General features: G+C 44.3%; 2 protein-coding genes across 2 annotated transcripts in view; one reads left to right on the top strand and one right to left on the bottom strand.

Annotated features, from left to right (window-relative positions):
* Positions 1 to 3,994: 3,994 nt before the first annotated feature.
* On the bottom strand, positions 3,995 to 8,893 carry LOC126495475 (translation initiation factor IF-2-like). Its single transcript, XM_050133058.1, has 3 exons — positions 8,849 to 8,893; positions 5,426 to 7,776; positions 3,995 to 5,314 (listed from the first exon to the last, which is right to left on the bottom strand). Exons 1-2 carry the CDS (start codon positions 8,891 to 8,893, stop codon positions 6,697 to 6,699), a joined length of 1,125 nt encoding a protein of 374 aa, XP_049989015.1. The 3' UTR covers positions 3,995 to 5,314; positions 5,426 to 6,696.
* The window catches only part of Spred1 (sprouty related EVH1 domain containing 1), a 73,823-nt gene continuing 65,546 nt past the window's right edge, over positions 7,488 to 15,764 (top strand). Inside the window, exon 1 of the mRNA XM_050133724.1 lies at positions 7,488 to 7,632. The gene's annotated coding sequence lies outside the window, so the exon portion shown is untranslated. The remainder of the gene's footprint in view (positions 7,633 to 15,764) is intronic.

The following is a 15,764-nucleotide window of genomic DNA, read 5'->3' as shown; positions in this document are numbered from 1 at the left end:
ATCCCAGTTTCTGTAGCTTGGGGTTGGTAGTAATACTGGGCAAGGACATAAGGAGCTTAGGTCACTAAAATCCCATGCAAAGGTTAATTATTACTCACTAAAGGGAAAGCCGTTGCTATAAAACAAAAATCTGAGAACTACCTAGACTCTTTCCTTCTACTATTAATAAATCCGTATTGCATGCACAGAGCCTTAGGACTCTCTTGTGATGCATATCCAACCCTTCATGACTGCTGTAAGGGAACATAACCTTTACAGAACGGGAATGCCGCAGCCATCTGGGAGGATGGCGGTAGAGCGGAGTGCTTTATTTAGTAGCACAGGGTCTGCTAAGCATCCTCCCTGCTAAGATTACACGGAACATAAAGGAAATCGCAGACTGCTCATTTCCCTTGTACTCATCCGAAGCTTGTGGAAACTTCCTGTAAAAGGCAGTTACAGCATTAAAAGTAAACTGATTTTACACATACCGGATACCAGCAGACTAACAATTGCAGTCCTTAGGGAGAAAAAGAAAATAGCACACTTGCCTTTCATTCTTTACATTAGTTTGAAAAAAACACGAAAGCTCAGTGAAGAAGAGAGACCCACGCTAGAGGCAAGTAAACTGTTTAGAAATGTATTGATTATGCCACAGAAGGGGGAAAGGAAGAGGGAGGCAGGGGAGAGGGAGACAGAACAAGGGGGGAGGGAGGGAGGGGAGAGGAAGAGAAAAGGAGGGATTGGGAAAGAGGAATGGAAGGGAGAGGGAGGTGGGGGGAGAAAGGGAAGAAAGAGAGAGAGAGAGAGAGAAAGAGAGAGAGAGAGAGAGAGAGAGAGAGAGAGAGAGAGAGAGAGAGAGAGAGAGAGAGAATATCATGATACAAAGCCTATTGCAACATGAAAAATAGTCCTTTAGGACCTGGTTTCAAACGGCCAACTCTGCCGACTGACAACTGCAAAGGAACAGTGCTAAAGTAGGGGAATTTTGGAAAGGGAAGGGAACTTGTCCTTTAACTACCAAGAGACCCTCACGTGTTGGCATGGCTCTCTCCTCTTGGGCTTGCCAAGTGTACAAATATCTGCTGAGCGTCAGGAGCATCAGACAGGGTCTGTGCGAAATGCTGAACCACTATAAATTCGAGTGCAGTAGGAAGTGCGAGGGACTTCTGGGTTTAGCCCAGACTCAGGCTACACAACTGCACTTATATATATGGATTAGACCTTGGCACAACCTTCTGCCTTGAAAGCTCTATTAGTAAAAAGAACACACACACACACACACAAAACTAGCCTCTGTTTTTAGGTCCCATAAAGTTTAACAGGGAAGACAGATGTATATTTATAAAAAAGATAACTAGCAAAAAATAAAGGTCATTAATGCATTAACATGATGTATAAATAGTAAAGGCAAGAAGGAAAGAACCTCAGAAGACGAAATTCACGTTCCTAGGAAAGCGGGTTACTATAAAGTACAGTGCGGGAACACTGATGAGGGCAGAGGACCGGGCGCCATTTACCACCTGGCCACCTCTGCTAGCTGTGCTTCAAGCCAAACTTGAAGGAGCAGGCTCTGCCAATCATGCTGAGGAGGACACTTGAGGCGACTGGTCACATGGCATCTACGAGCAAGCAGAAAGTGATGGGGATTGCTGCTCAGTTTGCTTCCTCCTTTTTATTCAGTGCAGGTCCCCCAGCCTGTGAGATGGTACTACCCACAGTTACAGTGGTGCTTTCTGCCTCAGTTTACCTAACCTAGAAAATCCCTCACAGGCATGTCTCTTAGGTAATACTAGATCCTCTCAAGTTGCCAAGTAGCGTGTTAATCTGCCTGAAACTTCGAACCCACCGGTGACTTAGCGTTTCTGAAATGATCCCATCCTGGCCTTACTTGACAATCATGTTTTTGCTCTTCTCTCTTTGACCCTTGGCACTGCTCATAATTATTCTAGTTTCCTTCCTGTTGTTACGAGAAATAAAAAGCAACTTAGGGAGGAAAGGGTTCCTTCCACTCAAACATCTAGGTTATGGCCACTCTCCTTTAACTGGCTGGGGTTACGTGGGTGTGGCTAACTTTAAGAAGCTGAGAACAAAGTACAGAGAGCTAGCCACCTTTGGGAACCAGCAATTATGGCCATCCTCCTTCCACAGTTTCCCTTCCCTCCCACCAGGGAAAAACAGTCAAGCTACTACAAACCTCCCCTCCCTTCAACAATCTGAACCTAGCCTTTGAATCCTTGGTTAGGCCGGGCGGTGGTGGCACACGCCTTTAACCAAGTGGTGGCACTTGGGAGGCAGAGGCAGGCAGATCTTTGTGAGTTCAAGACCAGCCTGGTCTACAGGAGCTAGTTCCAGGGGACAGGTTCCAAAGCTACAGAGAAACCCTGGCTAGTAGCAACTGAAGGTGTGACCGTGATGTCCTTAGCATGTGGCAGACATGTGAGGCTGTCCCTTTGGTGCTGGCGAGAGCAATGGTTTTAGTTAGGGATGTGTTAGGAGACAGGATGACAAGGTGCTTGTAAAGAAAGGGGAGGAAAGCTGTGAAGGACCTGCCTATTTCTGAAAAAGGAAAGTTATCGGCCCTATTACAAAGCAGCCTCACTACTGCTCGGGCTGGGGATGGAGTCAGAGGGAACATACCTGCTTAGTTCACGTAGATTCTGGGCTTGATCCTCAGCACTTTGGTAAAGAAGTACAAAAAGGAGTGTTCACAGAAGACTGGGGGAAATACCTTTATAGTGGAAGATTTCAATATAAAATATAGTGAAGGAAATATACTTATCTGCATCATCAGTCTCTTAAGTCTTTGATTTTGAAGTAACTTTCAGATACCATATTATTTAAACTGTACTACTGTAATATACATATATGAAAAATAAGAATTTAGTAAACATAGCCATGAAGAGCAATCTTTAAAACAATCTTTATTCTCATCAAATCCTTAGGTAGTATTCAACATTCCCCGATCATCTGTCTTAAAAGACTTGCCAAATCAGGATGCAAATAAAGTCTCATATATTGCCTTTGATTGCCGGCTCTCTCTCTCTCTCTTTTTGCCATAAACCTTTCACTAAGAGAGAAACACCAGTAGGCTATCCTTTGTCCAAGAGTCTTCTTAGGCCTTAGATACATGGTTTAGTAAGATCAGAACTAGAACAAGCCCATCTCTGCTGTTTAGACACCACGGTTCTAGGTAGAGGCCTGGTTTTTCAACTCAGGGGTAGGGGCTGCAGCACCCACAGCCTGGTTTTCTTTTCTTTCTTTCTTTTTTTTTCTTAAGATTTATTTACTTATTGTGTATATAGTATTCTGCCTGCTTGTATGCCTGAAGGCCAGAAGAACATACCAGATCTCATTACAGATGGTTGTGAGCCACCATGTAGTTGCTGGGAATTGAACTCAGGACCTTTAGAAAAGCAGGCATTGCTCTTAACCACTGAGCCATCTCTCCAGCCCCACAGCCGGTTTTCAAAGATGGTCCAATGGGGCAAGTCTGTATACTTGCAGGTAGAACCTCCGGAGAGATGGACTGGGTAATGTAGTTGGTTGGTATCCATCTTAGAGAGTAGTGTTTGAGGAAAAGCCACAGGACAGCAGGCTGTAAATGCAACCAGGCAGATGAGGAGGACGTCCACTAAGCTCCCCCTGAAGGGCTGCTCATTCCTTTGGCAGCCAGGCTTGAAGACCAGGCTCTGAATCAGACTTCCCCAGGAAAGGTTCTGCCAACGCGCCCACTTCGCCCACCAGAACCGACAGCAGTTCCGAGGCTGGTGGAGCTGCTCCCAGCCCTGCTCAGGAGCAAACTTTGCACGGAGGCACCCCATGTCCTTGAGCGTGGGCTGAAGCAGAAAGAGTTACAGCAGAAGTCTTTCTGCCCTACATCACCACACACACATCAGCACCACTGTGGGTCAGGCTGCCTGCCCCTCTCAGCCACACACACACACACACACACACACACACACACACACACACACATAACACAAAATACATAAAACATATAATATCACATATGTAATATTAAAATATATTTTATTATAGGTTGGACCTAGACCAGGGAGACACCCACACACATATAACAACTACTGGTAAGAGGTGGGAACTACAAATATCCTCTTAAAATGGACACAGACGAACCCTAACTAAAAGGAGTTGATGGCTTGACCACCCACTGCGTCTTGTCCAAAGGGCACAGAATAAGCTGTGGTGCGGCACTTCAGGCTGTTGACCACATTTTGAGTCTTTCAGTTAGGCTCTCTCTGTGGAAATGGAGAGCACATGACTTGGTGTGTGCTAAACAAAGCCAGTTTTCTCATCTTCCCCCAGAGCCGGTTCTGAGTATCTCTGTGCTTGCTGCACAGGAGCCTCAGACAGCTGCACCTCCTCAGAAGGAAAAGCAGCCCTGCAAATGGCCACCTTTGCCCTGCATTGTAACTCTGATGGTTATCACTGCTGATGGCCTAAGGAGGGCCAGGCCGCGTGTCTTTTGGGGCACACGGGGAAGAAGATGGATGGTTGTCTGTGAATGACTGGACAATACCGAGAGCCTCACATCTGACTTTACACGCCGGCACTCTGCCGTGGGCTTTACAGCTTAGTTTCACAGAATCACAGTGAGAGCTGGATAAGCAATCAACTTCGACTGTCATCTCAGTTCTTCTTTGCTTGTTTTGTTTTTCAAGGCAGGGTTTCTCTGGGTGTAGCCCTGGATGGCCTTGAACTCACAGAGATCCGCCTGCTTCTGCCTCCTGAGTGCTGGGATTAAAGGTGTGTGCCACAACTTGTTCTAAATTCTTTGCGTGTGTTGCAATCCCAGTAACCCACGTAGAGCTCCGTGAAATAGGTGCTGTTAGCCCCACAGCAACAGGCAGAGTTTAAGTGACTTAAGAACAGTCTTTGAGAGATTAGACTTGACTCAGACTCCCTCCAGCCTCGGTATTGAGGACTTAGCCCAGGGCCTCAGGTATCCCTCACCCCCACCCGGGTACTCTACACCTGCCCTAGATCGTTGGCTTCTTTTAAATTTAAATTTTGAGAGTCTTGCTAAATCAACCAGACTGGCAGACCTTGAACTTGCAATTCTCCGGCTTCATTTCCTCCCCCTCCCCCCTTTGGGGAATTGCCAGCCAGGCCCAGACTGATTTAAACTTAAGTGGGCAAAGCTAGTTAGTGAGAATACTTGGAGGGCAGACTAGTACCAACACTCCCGCGGTCAGGTTCTTCACATCACAATCAGGTTCAAAAATGGTAGGGGTAGAGATCTCAGCGCAGGCTCCACGCACTTCTCTTTCCCATCCGCACCACTGCTCCTTCCTCGCTTGGAAGATGAACAGTTCTGCAGACGTGGCCGGAAGGCAGTTATATAAAGGAGCCTCACTGGTCCAGGGTACGGGCTTTTGGTGCACGGCTGGTTGGGTTAGCGCTCTCATTCCTTCCTCAAACATACCTTAGGCACTCCTATGTGCACAATACTGTTAGCACACCGGTGTGTACTCATCCGGAGAGCAGCAATTCTGAGGCTTCCTGGAAACCCTTGGCAGGAGAGTGTCGGTTTCCTTGGGAGGCACTCTCTCTTTCTTCTTCTCTGGAATTGTTCTGTCCCTCAAGGTGGCTGGAGCCGCAAGTTTCCTTCCCTGGAGGTCAAGTAAACTTGAGAACAAAGTGAGAAGCCTCGAGCAGAACCGCCTGGAGGGACGCGACAGGAACTTGGGAGCGCTTGGGATTCAGTCTCCCAGGCCATCTAGTATTTAGGCTGACTTCGTAGATAGAGAAGAGATAATAGAATTTATAGAGCCAGGAGTTCCTAGCCCTTCTGTCACAAAGATCCCAGGCTCCAGTCCTCAATCCTAGAAGGCTCCTAAGAAAAAAAGACCTTTTGGGATGACTGCCTACATTGTCCTCTGACAATGCAAACATGACAGCTGCCTATCCAACAATCGTTCCGCCTCCGTTCGGCGGAGTTCGTGCCACACAGGCATCTCCTGCGCTATAGTTATGCAACCTCACTCGCAGCGGGAGTTATTTCCTGTGCTGCTGGATGCGCCAGATTCATGTAACCCGCCTACCCTGGGCTTCAATGGAAGCCGTTCTCCATTAACAAGCACTCGGGCTTTCAGAGATGAATGCCTTGCATTGCATGCTGTTTGCGCAGCGAGAATAGCGCCGCGAGGTATTGAAATCAACTCTTTCTACACACACACACACACACACACACACACACACACTCACTCATAGTCTTTCTCTCTCCGTGCAAGCAGCAAGGGGACTGCAGCAATGCAACTAGAGGGACAGCAGGAGGAGCTCGCTTTGCAGTCCCGGCCTGTAACCCCCACTAACTAGAGATGAACTCATGCCAGTTCCATTCTTTGCAAGGAAAACACAACACACACGCGCGCGTGCACGCGCACTGAGCAGAACGGAGTGGCCTTCGGATTTCTTCCCCGAACACCCGGCGAAATGCCGCCTGCTTCCACAGACAACCTGGATATTCCAGGCCGAGTAACGGGGAGTTGCGCGTCGCAACAATGCCAGTCCCGGAGCAGCTCTGCTCGGAGCTCCCATCCCCGCCCCCTTTCGCGGCGTGCCAAGAGTTTGGAGCGCGCGCACGCACACGCGCGCGGTGCAGCGGTATATCCCTCCGCCGCCCTCCTCGCCCCGCTCCCTCTGCCCGACGATTTGGGAAGCGAGGGGAGGAGGGAACTACTTTTTGGAAACTTGTTATGCTGCCCACGATCTCGAGCTGCAGTGATTCGCCTGCGGGCCCTGGCTTTTAGGTCTCTCCCCTCCCGCCCCGCCACCTCGCCGGAGGCCCCGCGCCACCCGCTCGCAGCCGCGCCCCACGTCCGCCTTCCCGCCGGCTCCCGCGCGAGCCCCGCCGCCCCAGAAGTCGCGAGGGACTATTTCGCCTGCCTCTCCCGCGGGCGCCCCCGGTTCGCGCGGCGGAAGGAGCGGGCGGCGTGAGAGCTTCCGCCGCCCCCCTCGCGGCTCCCCTCTCGCGGGCGTGAGGAGCGGGCCCGCGGAGCTGCGCTGGTCTCGGCCCTGCTCGCCGCCGCTCGGCGCTGTGCCCTCGGGCTCGGACGGCCGCTTCGCGCCCTGCCCGCCACCCCCAGCTGGAGCGCGTCTGAGGGGAGCCCCTGAGGGCCGACCGGGCGCGCCGCGCGGGCAGCCGGCGGCCAGGCGGGAGATGGTGCGCGGCACCTCGGCGGGACCGCGCCGCCGCCCGCAGCCAGCGCTCGGCTGCCCCCCGCCGGCCCCCGTCGCCCTCCTGTCGTCGCGCCCCTGAGAGAGCAAGCAGCACCGCCTCAGCCGCCGGCCGCGTTCCTTTCCAGCGCCCGCAGCCGCCCGCGCCGTCTCGGCGTCGCACCCGGCCTCGGCGCAGCGAACCGCTGGGGTCGCCACGGCCGCGCTCGCTGCCGCCGCCCCCCTGCGGGGGTGGCCGGGCTGCCCGGCTCGCGGGGCGCCGCTCCCGGTGAGGCGTCCACCATGGTGAGGCCCCCGAGCCGCTGCCTGCGCGCCCCGCCGGCCGCCGCCGCCGCCTGCCGCCCCTCGGTGCCGCCGCTGCCGCTGCTTCCCCGCCTGCTGTTGCTCCTCCATCTCCTGTGCGGAACACGGTGAGGGAAAGATGAGCGAGGAGACGGCGACTTCTGACAACGAGTAAGCGAGCCCTGGCTTGGGTGAGCCCCGCGGGCAGCCCCCTCCCCCAGCCCGTCCGGCCCGGGAGGTGATAGATGCCCGATGTGTCTGTCGGGCCGGGTTCTTTAGTGGCAGCACCCCCTTTCCAGCTTTGCGTTCGCCTCCCTGCTTGGGGGAAAGGCTCTCGAGTGCCGAGCAGAGGCGTTGTAGCCATCGGACGTCCCCGAGACCGAGTCATGTGGGTGGCTCAAAGTGGAGTAGAAACTACCCTTTGCCAGCCCTGCGCTCCGGCACCCCCCCCCCCAATACCTTGACCATCCAGCCATCCTCCCTTCTCAGCTCTTTCAACTAATGTGTGGGCGCACCTCCTGCCGCAAACTGCTCTTGAATCCTAATTCGATGACTCAATGACTCTTAAATGCCGATTAAGCCTTCGCCCCCTGCCCCACTTTTTAAACTTCTGACCTATACTATTCTAGTTTTTTTTTTTTTTTAAAATGGTTAAGGAAACATTTTAAGAATTAAAGAGGATTAAGGACACCTGGAGTGTGGGCGACGTTGAGCTTTTTTTTTTTTTTTTTTAACCTTTGCGAATATTGAACCCGTCTTCATCAAGAACAATTGAGAATTTTGAGTGCTAGTGTCTGGCTTTCGTCTGCGATAAAGCCCCGTTTACATTGCCGAACGCGTTGGTGACTTCATCTCGAGCATTCCATGACTTTACGTTTTTTGCTTATTTGGACTGTCCTTATGTTTTCGAAACGAAGCGCTGTGCCTGTTAAATATTTTCCTTTAACCTAGCAGCCACTTGGAGGAATAATGGTGCGGCAAGATTTTCCTGTTGAGCAGAGAGTTAATTTCGGGCAGAATATTGGCGTCTGTTTTTCTTGTAATTGAGTTCAAGTTTTGTTTGTTTCTGGAGGGTTATGAAGAGTTAAATGAGGACGCATTCCTTTAAATAAAGTACATTCCTCAAGTCAGACCTCCGCGAGAAGGCTTTAGAGGCCAGTGCCGAAGCACGCTTAACGTAAACTAGCTAGAAAAATGCCAAGCTGCGTTCTCCCCCCCCCCCCTCTTCGAAAAGCACAGACTGAGGAGCGGGTGTGGAAGGCGGTGGATTGCTGCAGTCAGTGCAGTCTAGAAGCAGAAGTGGCCGCCATGTTCTCTCTTTTTGTGAATCGCCCTCATTTGCATAGCACACTTCATTCATAAAAAAAAATAATTAAACATCCATCACCTTGGACAACTTGAAAGGGTTTCCTAAGAAAAACATTCGAAGCATGTTTCTCTTTATGTAGATTTTTGAGTTCAGGAAGTGAGGAGATTAGAAGTTTTAGATTAAATTTTAGAACAGACGCACACACAAACAACTACCCCAGTTCTCAGAATGTTGACACAGTTATGTGGGAAATATCAGTTCGGGGAGGTGCTGGGATCACGTGATCGCCTCCATTCATAAAATACCTGGCTGTCCATTCACAGTGCAGTACACTGTCACTGCCTTCCGCAGACTAGACCTATTTTGAGCGAGATCAAGACGCCGGTCTGAGATAGTACTGGGTTAGGAGAAAAACTGCGGAAATGCTGAAGGGAATGACGGGAACTTTTATTAGTATCTTGGAAGAAAGCAGCTGTGATAAAATCTTCAGATCTATTTTAGAGATGGGGAAAGATGTCTTACCAGTTTAGTAGTTTAGGGAGTAGTATTATTGCCTTGCTGCGGCTGAGGAAGAAATGATGGGATGTTGACTAGTGCAGGCATATAATTGATTGTTTCAAAACGGGCGTTTATTGGGTACTATAGTAAGTTGAAAGTGCAGGTGTGTGAGAGAGATCTCAGTGGATGGAACCTTTGTTGCACTAAAATGAAAAATATTTCTGATGGTTTTAATCCCCAAGATATTGATGTTTTGGAATAACAATTTGGAAATTATTCATCCAGATTTTTAAATTTGTTTTCAGAAATACATCCTGCCTTATTAATATATTGCTCCCCAGGAACCTTGTAATATTAGTTTGGGTAGGAAAAGAGTAATCTATTTTAGCATGTATAATCCACTAAAAGGTTCTTCATAGGGCAAAAAAAAATTTTTTTTATGTTAGAAAATGGTAATCATTGCTTCTAGACCTGACATTGTTTACTTGTGCCTTAGCTCAACCACAAAGTGGTTTTCTTGGAATGTTGATTTTAATCAGGTCATTTGTATATCTCATCTTTAATGTAGGAGGTGAAGTTTTGAAATGGAAATTCATTAATTGTAATCATACATTATGACGAAGCGAGAGATAGAACAATGTCCACAAGGACTTAGGTGTATAGTTTATGGGCCTGTATTATTTTTTCCTTTTTTCTTTAAACCATAGGTCATAGGGATTTAATTACAGTAGAATTTAACACTTTATTTTTCTTTGTTTTTAACCTTTTAAAGAAGGTGACAATTACCAATTCCTTGAAGTGTTAACCTTTTAAAATTGGTAGCCTTTGTGTTGAAATATAATAATGCCTTTTAGAATGCTCTTCTGAAAAGCATTATTTGAATTTAGACTTTTTTTAAACAGAGAGAGATAGCTAACTGAAGTGGTTTCATATCTAATCAGGAGTTAGTGGGAGATTTGCTAAGTAAAAGGCTTCATGTTAACAGTGACAGGTCAGATGAGGAAATGAATGGGATGGGTGGGAGACTGTTTCACATTCCTGTTTAAAAAATAAGGTGGCTCAACTGCTAAAGTCACTTTGCACCATTAGCCTAGTGATCTGAGTTCTGGCACTTATATGGTGGAGCCTGCTCCCAGAAGTTGTCCTCTGACCTATATGTCACCTGTGTGCCCAATGCAGTCACACTAATAAATGTAATAAAAGAATTTTTTAATCTGAATTTTCAAAAGGCAGTAAATGTACTCTAGGGTAAACTGCTTTAAGCCTCGAGTAAAGGAGCTGCCACACATGATTTTATTTTCAAAGAATATTTCATTTTACAGAAATTGATACCCAGATATATGTTTTTCATTTGCAAAAACCGATAGTCCAGTAGATAAAGATGTACCATATTGTATATAATGAATTAGCCTTTTAAATAGAATTTTGAACACTTAAGGACGTGTGATGTAATAGCTAAGGGCCTTTGTAACTTGTGTTGAGTGACTACCGTACTACATGCCCTTTGCCAGTTGGGCCAAAGTACTTGGAGGGAGGAGTGAAGTAGCTGAAAAACCAAGAATTTTGTTTATTGTGCTTAAATAAGCCAGAACCACCTGCCATGTCAGTATACTAGGCTTTTTAATACCAAGTTGGGATTATAGTAATTTTAGAGGAGGTTAATTAGAATTGAGGTAAGTCTGGGTTAGAACCATTTCTCCTGCCAATGTACCTCACAGTAGGAGCATGTGTGTGTATATCTATGCATACATTATATACATATATTTAGAAAGTATTCTAGAACCGAATGGAAAGAAACATGGGGAAGCTGTGTGTCAGTTATTCAAGGAATGTATGTTTATGTAGATATTATGGACACATAATGTAAAATTTGCTTGGAGTTCAATGGAGCTCAATACTAGCTTACATGTTTCAACTTTATTCCTCCTATTTGATGCAAAGCTTTCTGGTCTTGGGTTGTCTGTTTTAACCTATATGCTATCATGCTCAAAATAATTTTTCAAAAAAGAAACTCGTGGAAACAATTTCACTCCAGGAGACTCAATTGTGCCATTCTCTCCAACATTCTGTCCTCCTGTGTTGTGTACTAGATCCATACTTAAGTTAGATTTTTTTTTTTTTTTTCGAGACAGGGTTTCTCTGTGGCTTTGGAGCCTGTCCTGGAACTAGCTCTTGTAGACCAGGCTGGCCTCGAACTCACAGAGATCCACCTGCCTCTGCCTCCCGAGTGCTGGGATTAAAGGCGTGCGCTACCACCGCCCGGCTTAAGTTAGATTTTTAAGTCGTAATCATTTACTCATTTCCATGTCTGTTATCGCCCCTTACTTCATAATGCTCAGTACACACTTGGAGTGTGTGTATTTGTGTGTGTGTGATTTTATGCATTTGGGGTCATTTAATTAGAAAATAGACTGAGTGATTATGGGAAAATTATTATTATCTTTTAAAGAAGATTTACCCTTTTATTTCCCAAGGCCAAAATTGACTTCCTTTTTGACATGTTAGATTTCCTCAAGTTCTAGAAATAATAGTTAGGACCTAAAACTATCCTAGATACTTCTGGAGTAATCATTGTGTTGGCCTCTGAGCTATTCACTCTATCAATAGAAAGGTAGTCATTTATCTTATCAGTTTCAAAGATTTGAAAGTTTCTTTCTTTTGAGGCTTCTACATGGTGCCAAATGAGAAACTGGTTAGGAATAAAGAAGTTCATTGATGGGAAAGGGTAGAAATTATAGGCATCCTCATTATATGCTGCTGCTGGTGACTGAGAAGAATCCAAGGAGAAAGACTGACAGACAACCTTGCTCTGATTAGGGTGACTTGAACTTGCCTAATAGGTCTCACTAATTGTTGGGAACGTTCATACAGAGAGGTCTGCATTTTTTTTCCAACCTTCTAGAAGAGTTACATTTGGATTAAAACTGACAATTTGCAAAATAGTTTACCCACCCGTGCAAAAACAAAAACCAGTTCAGAGATGAGTAATTTATTTGCTGTGCTACCATGAAATAACAAGGACTATAATATTTCATTATGTAACTGCGTGCATACTCCTTTACCTGTGAGTTTGATGATATTCACATATTGGATTTTTCACGTCCTGCCAAGCACTGTGAAAAATTCATTGTTTAAGAATTATGTAACATGTTTATATACACACTCACAGACACATTCTGACTGAAGTGGAGTTTCATAGTGGAGACTTATGACAGGTTAATATATGTAAGTAGTTTGCTATGTTTTAATTGTCTTTCTAGAAGGTCACATTTAGTGGCTACTGTATGTCCAATGTATGATATATTTTGATGTTTACAAATATAGTATTGTTGGAATGTGTTTGTTTTGGATTTCCTTTTTTGAACAATATTAAGTTTGACCTTGAATTTTTTTCTTCATCAGTATCTGCTGTTTTTTCCTTGAGATAGTCAAACTTCTTATTAAATTCCCATACACAAAAGAAAAAATATGAGACTACTTAGGCTTTGAAATGTCTGTCCATTTGTCTTTGAGAATTATGTCAGTTTTAAAGCAGAGAGTGAAATTTTGTTCAGACTGTCTTAACGTGCTGGGTGGTAAAGTAGAAATGGTTTGTTTAGAAAAAAACAAAAAAATATGGTTTAGGGTATCTAGAATTTTTTTAAAATACTGCATTATAAATAGACTTAAAGTGATTATTCAAAAGTTATTTGCATATCTGTTTAACTTTAACTGTTTTATGCACTGTAGTATTACACAAAGAACATTAAACTTGAAATTGGGAGACATTTTTCTTGTGACTAGTTCTCTGGTCAAGGGTGAGTGATAGCCTCTCTGGGTCACAGTTGGTAACAGTTTGTGATTGAAGGAGTTTGAACTAAGCATTATGGGCCCTTTTTATGCTCATAGTGTATGATTTGTTCTAATGATATCATTTTGTAGACACACTACTTCACTTGATTTTGCTAATTTTATTATATTATTTTTGACATGTTTAAGTAATTGCTGCCTGAGCATGGTAAAGTAAAAATGAATTTTGAATAAAAAGATAAAAATAATTTTTGAACAACTGATCTGTGCATCAGAAAATTTTAAGCTGGGTTTACTAACCATTTTGTTGTCATTGGGAGATGAGGTCCCACTATATATTTCAGCTTCTTAGATTCAACGAATTTAAATAATCTACATTTAGCTAGTTGGGGATTACAAGGAGGTTAAGCATCCTACCCCGTTAACAGATTAGTTGGAAAGGTGAACAAAAAGCTACTGGGCTTCAGTGCCAACTTGAAGAGTTCTATAAAGAACACATTAACATTATGCTAGTCTCTAAGCTTTGCTTAATGACCAAGAACACACCAGAAAGTCATTCTCACTTGGTTGTTTATCAAAACACATTTATTTAGTTTCAGAAGTTAACACGGGTAAAATGTTGTATTATTCTCTGGCATTTGGATATTCTATGACCAGATTGGTGTATGTAACTATACTCTTAACAGTCTCGAACTAGTCTTTAGGTCTATGAAATTTGTGTCTATGATAATTGGAATGAAAAAAAATTTTTTTTTAAAGAGAGAGGCTATGTCTCATATAGCCCTGGTTGGCCTCCAATTCACAGAGATCTGCCTGCCTTTGCCTCTAACAAGCAAAATAATGCTAATGTATCATGAACATTTTCATTCATGTTCTGGGCAAAGATCAAGGAAAGAGTGGGCAAATAAATAGAGAACTGGTATTGGGAAGGACTTGTTCTGTATCATTTTTCCTTCATTAGACAACAACTCACCTGTCTGTAGAAAGTATTTTTGTAGGGCCTGTTAAAACTTCTTTGAGGGGGCTGGAGAGATGGCTCAGAGGTTAAGAGCATTGCCTGCTTTTCCAAAGGACCCGAGTTCGATTCCCAGCAACCACGTGGCTCACAACCATCTGTAATGAGGTCTGGTGTCCTCTTCTAGCCTGCCGGCATATATGCAAACAATATTGTATCCATAATAAGTAAATATTTAAAAAAAAACCTCTTTGAGTACATCGTGGAGGTACTGGTAGATTTGATGCTGTTCCCTGTTTAGGTGGGAAGGGCCATCTTCCTGGCAGTTTATATCACTGTAAAGGGATCAGAAGTTTACTTTCGTGGGAGAAGTGAGCCTTTCCCGGTTCAGTTATTTCAAGAGGTAAACACTTGCTTTGCAAGCTGCAATCCAGCTAAGATTTCTTACTGGTGAGAAAGATTTGCTAGCCAGAAGTTAACCCTTCTTGGTTTAATCTGTTAGAACTTCAATTGAACTAACCAAGAATTTGTCAGCTTATGAGTAAGCTGTCAATTTTGGTCATGAGAACTAGCAAAAAATTAATATATCATTAGTCCTGATATATAACCTGCTATTCTGTGGTAAGTTTAATTTGCTAATTCAGAAATAACTTCCTTGGATGTATAACTATATATTTGGTTTAGGAATTAATTTTAAATTTATTGATAAATTAAGGTGTTGAATGAGCATAAATCTAGAACTTAAAATTAGGCTTGTTTGATTAACAACATCAACAACAACAAAATCCTAGGTAGAAGTCGAGAATATGTAACAAATAACATTTAATCAATGCATCAAACCAAAATACTGGTCAACTTTGCGTTTTAAAAAGAGAGTGAATGAAACAGGCTAACCTTTAACCACCCTTTGTTTTCCTTAGCAGTTTTTTTTTCTAAGTCTTGATACTTCACAAAGGAGCAATTCGCTTTAGTGACCAAAACAATTTACTGATGAGACACATACTGCATTGCTTTGAGTCTGAACAACCTATATAATGTGTGCTGTCTGTTCTCCAGTGCATATCAAAGGAAGAGGATAGTTTGGTTTGTAATAACTGATTACCTTCATTCAGTTTGTCCCATTCTTGTATTACTCTGCCTTAAATACATTTAGCTAATCAGGAAGTATAAGGAAACCAATCCTAGCAAGTTGGTGACCTGCAGGTGGATCTCTAAGTTAGAGGCCAATGTGGTCTACATAGTGGGTTCCTGTCTTAAAAAGGTAAAATGGATACTTTTAATTGACTTTGGTTTATGGGTAGGAGCAATTAATGTTGAAGAAAGATCTATTTTTTAAAAAAGCAAATGTAAAATCTTCAGACCTTTCATACACATAAGCTTCATGTGTATATAATTTTGTTTTTCTAGTGTAAATATAGTTATTGTTAATTTAGATTTTAATAAGAGGTCAAAAAGCAATAGAACTACTATTCACTCATACTTGATAATACACTTAATATAACGACTATTTTATATGCTTGTTAATAGTTCTTTCTTACACTGTAATGTACCATCATATTGTACCCAAAACTTACATAGCTATTTTCTCCTTAATGAATGGTAGATTCCCAGCTCTTTACTATTACAAATAACATTGTATGGTTGGTATACAGCTGGAATCCTAGTTATTCAGAAGGCAGAGGCGAGAGGATTTTAAGTTGGCACAGCTTTGGTTGCATAGTAAATTCCAGGGCAGCATCTCTCTGCCTTTCT

The sequence above is a fragment of the Alexandromys fortis genome, unplaced genomic scaffold (genome assembly GCF_014885135.2).
Source record: "Alexandromys fortis isolate MF-2015 unplaced genomic scaffold, M_Fortis_MF-2015_v1.1 scaffold_6, whole genome shotgun sequence".
Classification (NCBI taxonomy): Eukaryota; Metazoa; Chordata; class Mammalia; order Rodentia; family Cricetidae; genus Alexandromys; species Alexandromys fortis.
This window is presented reverse-complemented; position numbering and strand designations above follow the sequence as displayed.

Coding starts and splice junctions, on each gene's coding strand:
- LOC126495475 (XM_050133058.1), bottom strand. CDS start 8,893: ATGCTTCGAATGTTTTTCTTAGGAAACCCTTTCAAGTTGTCCAAG. Junction 7,777..8,848: donor ACCCTTTCAAGTTGTCCAAG/GTGATGGATGTT, acceptor TCCCCCAAGCAG/GGAGGCGAACGCAAAGCTGG.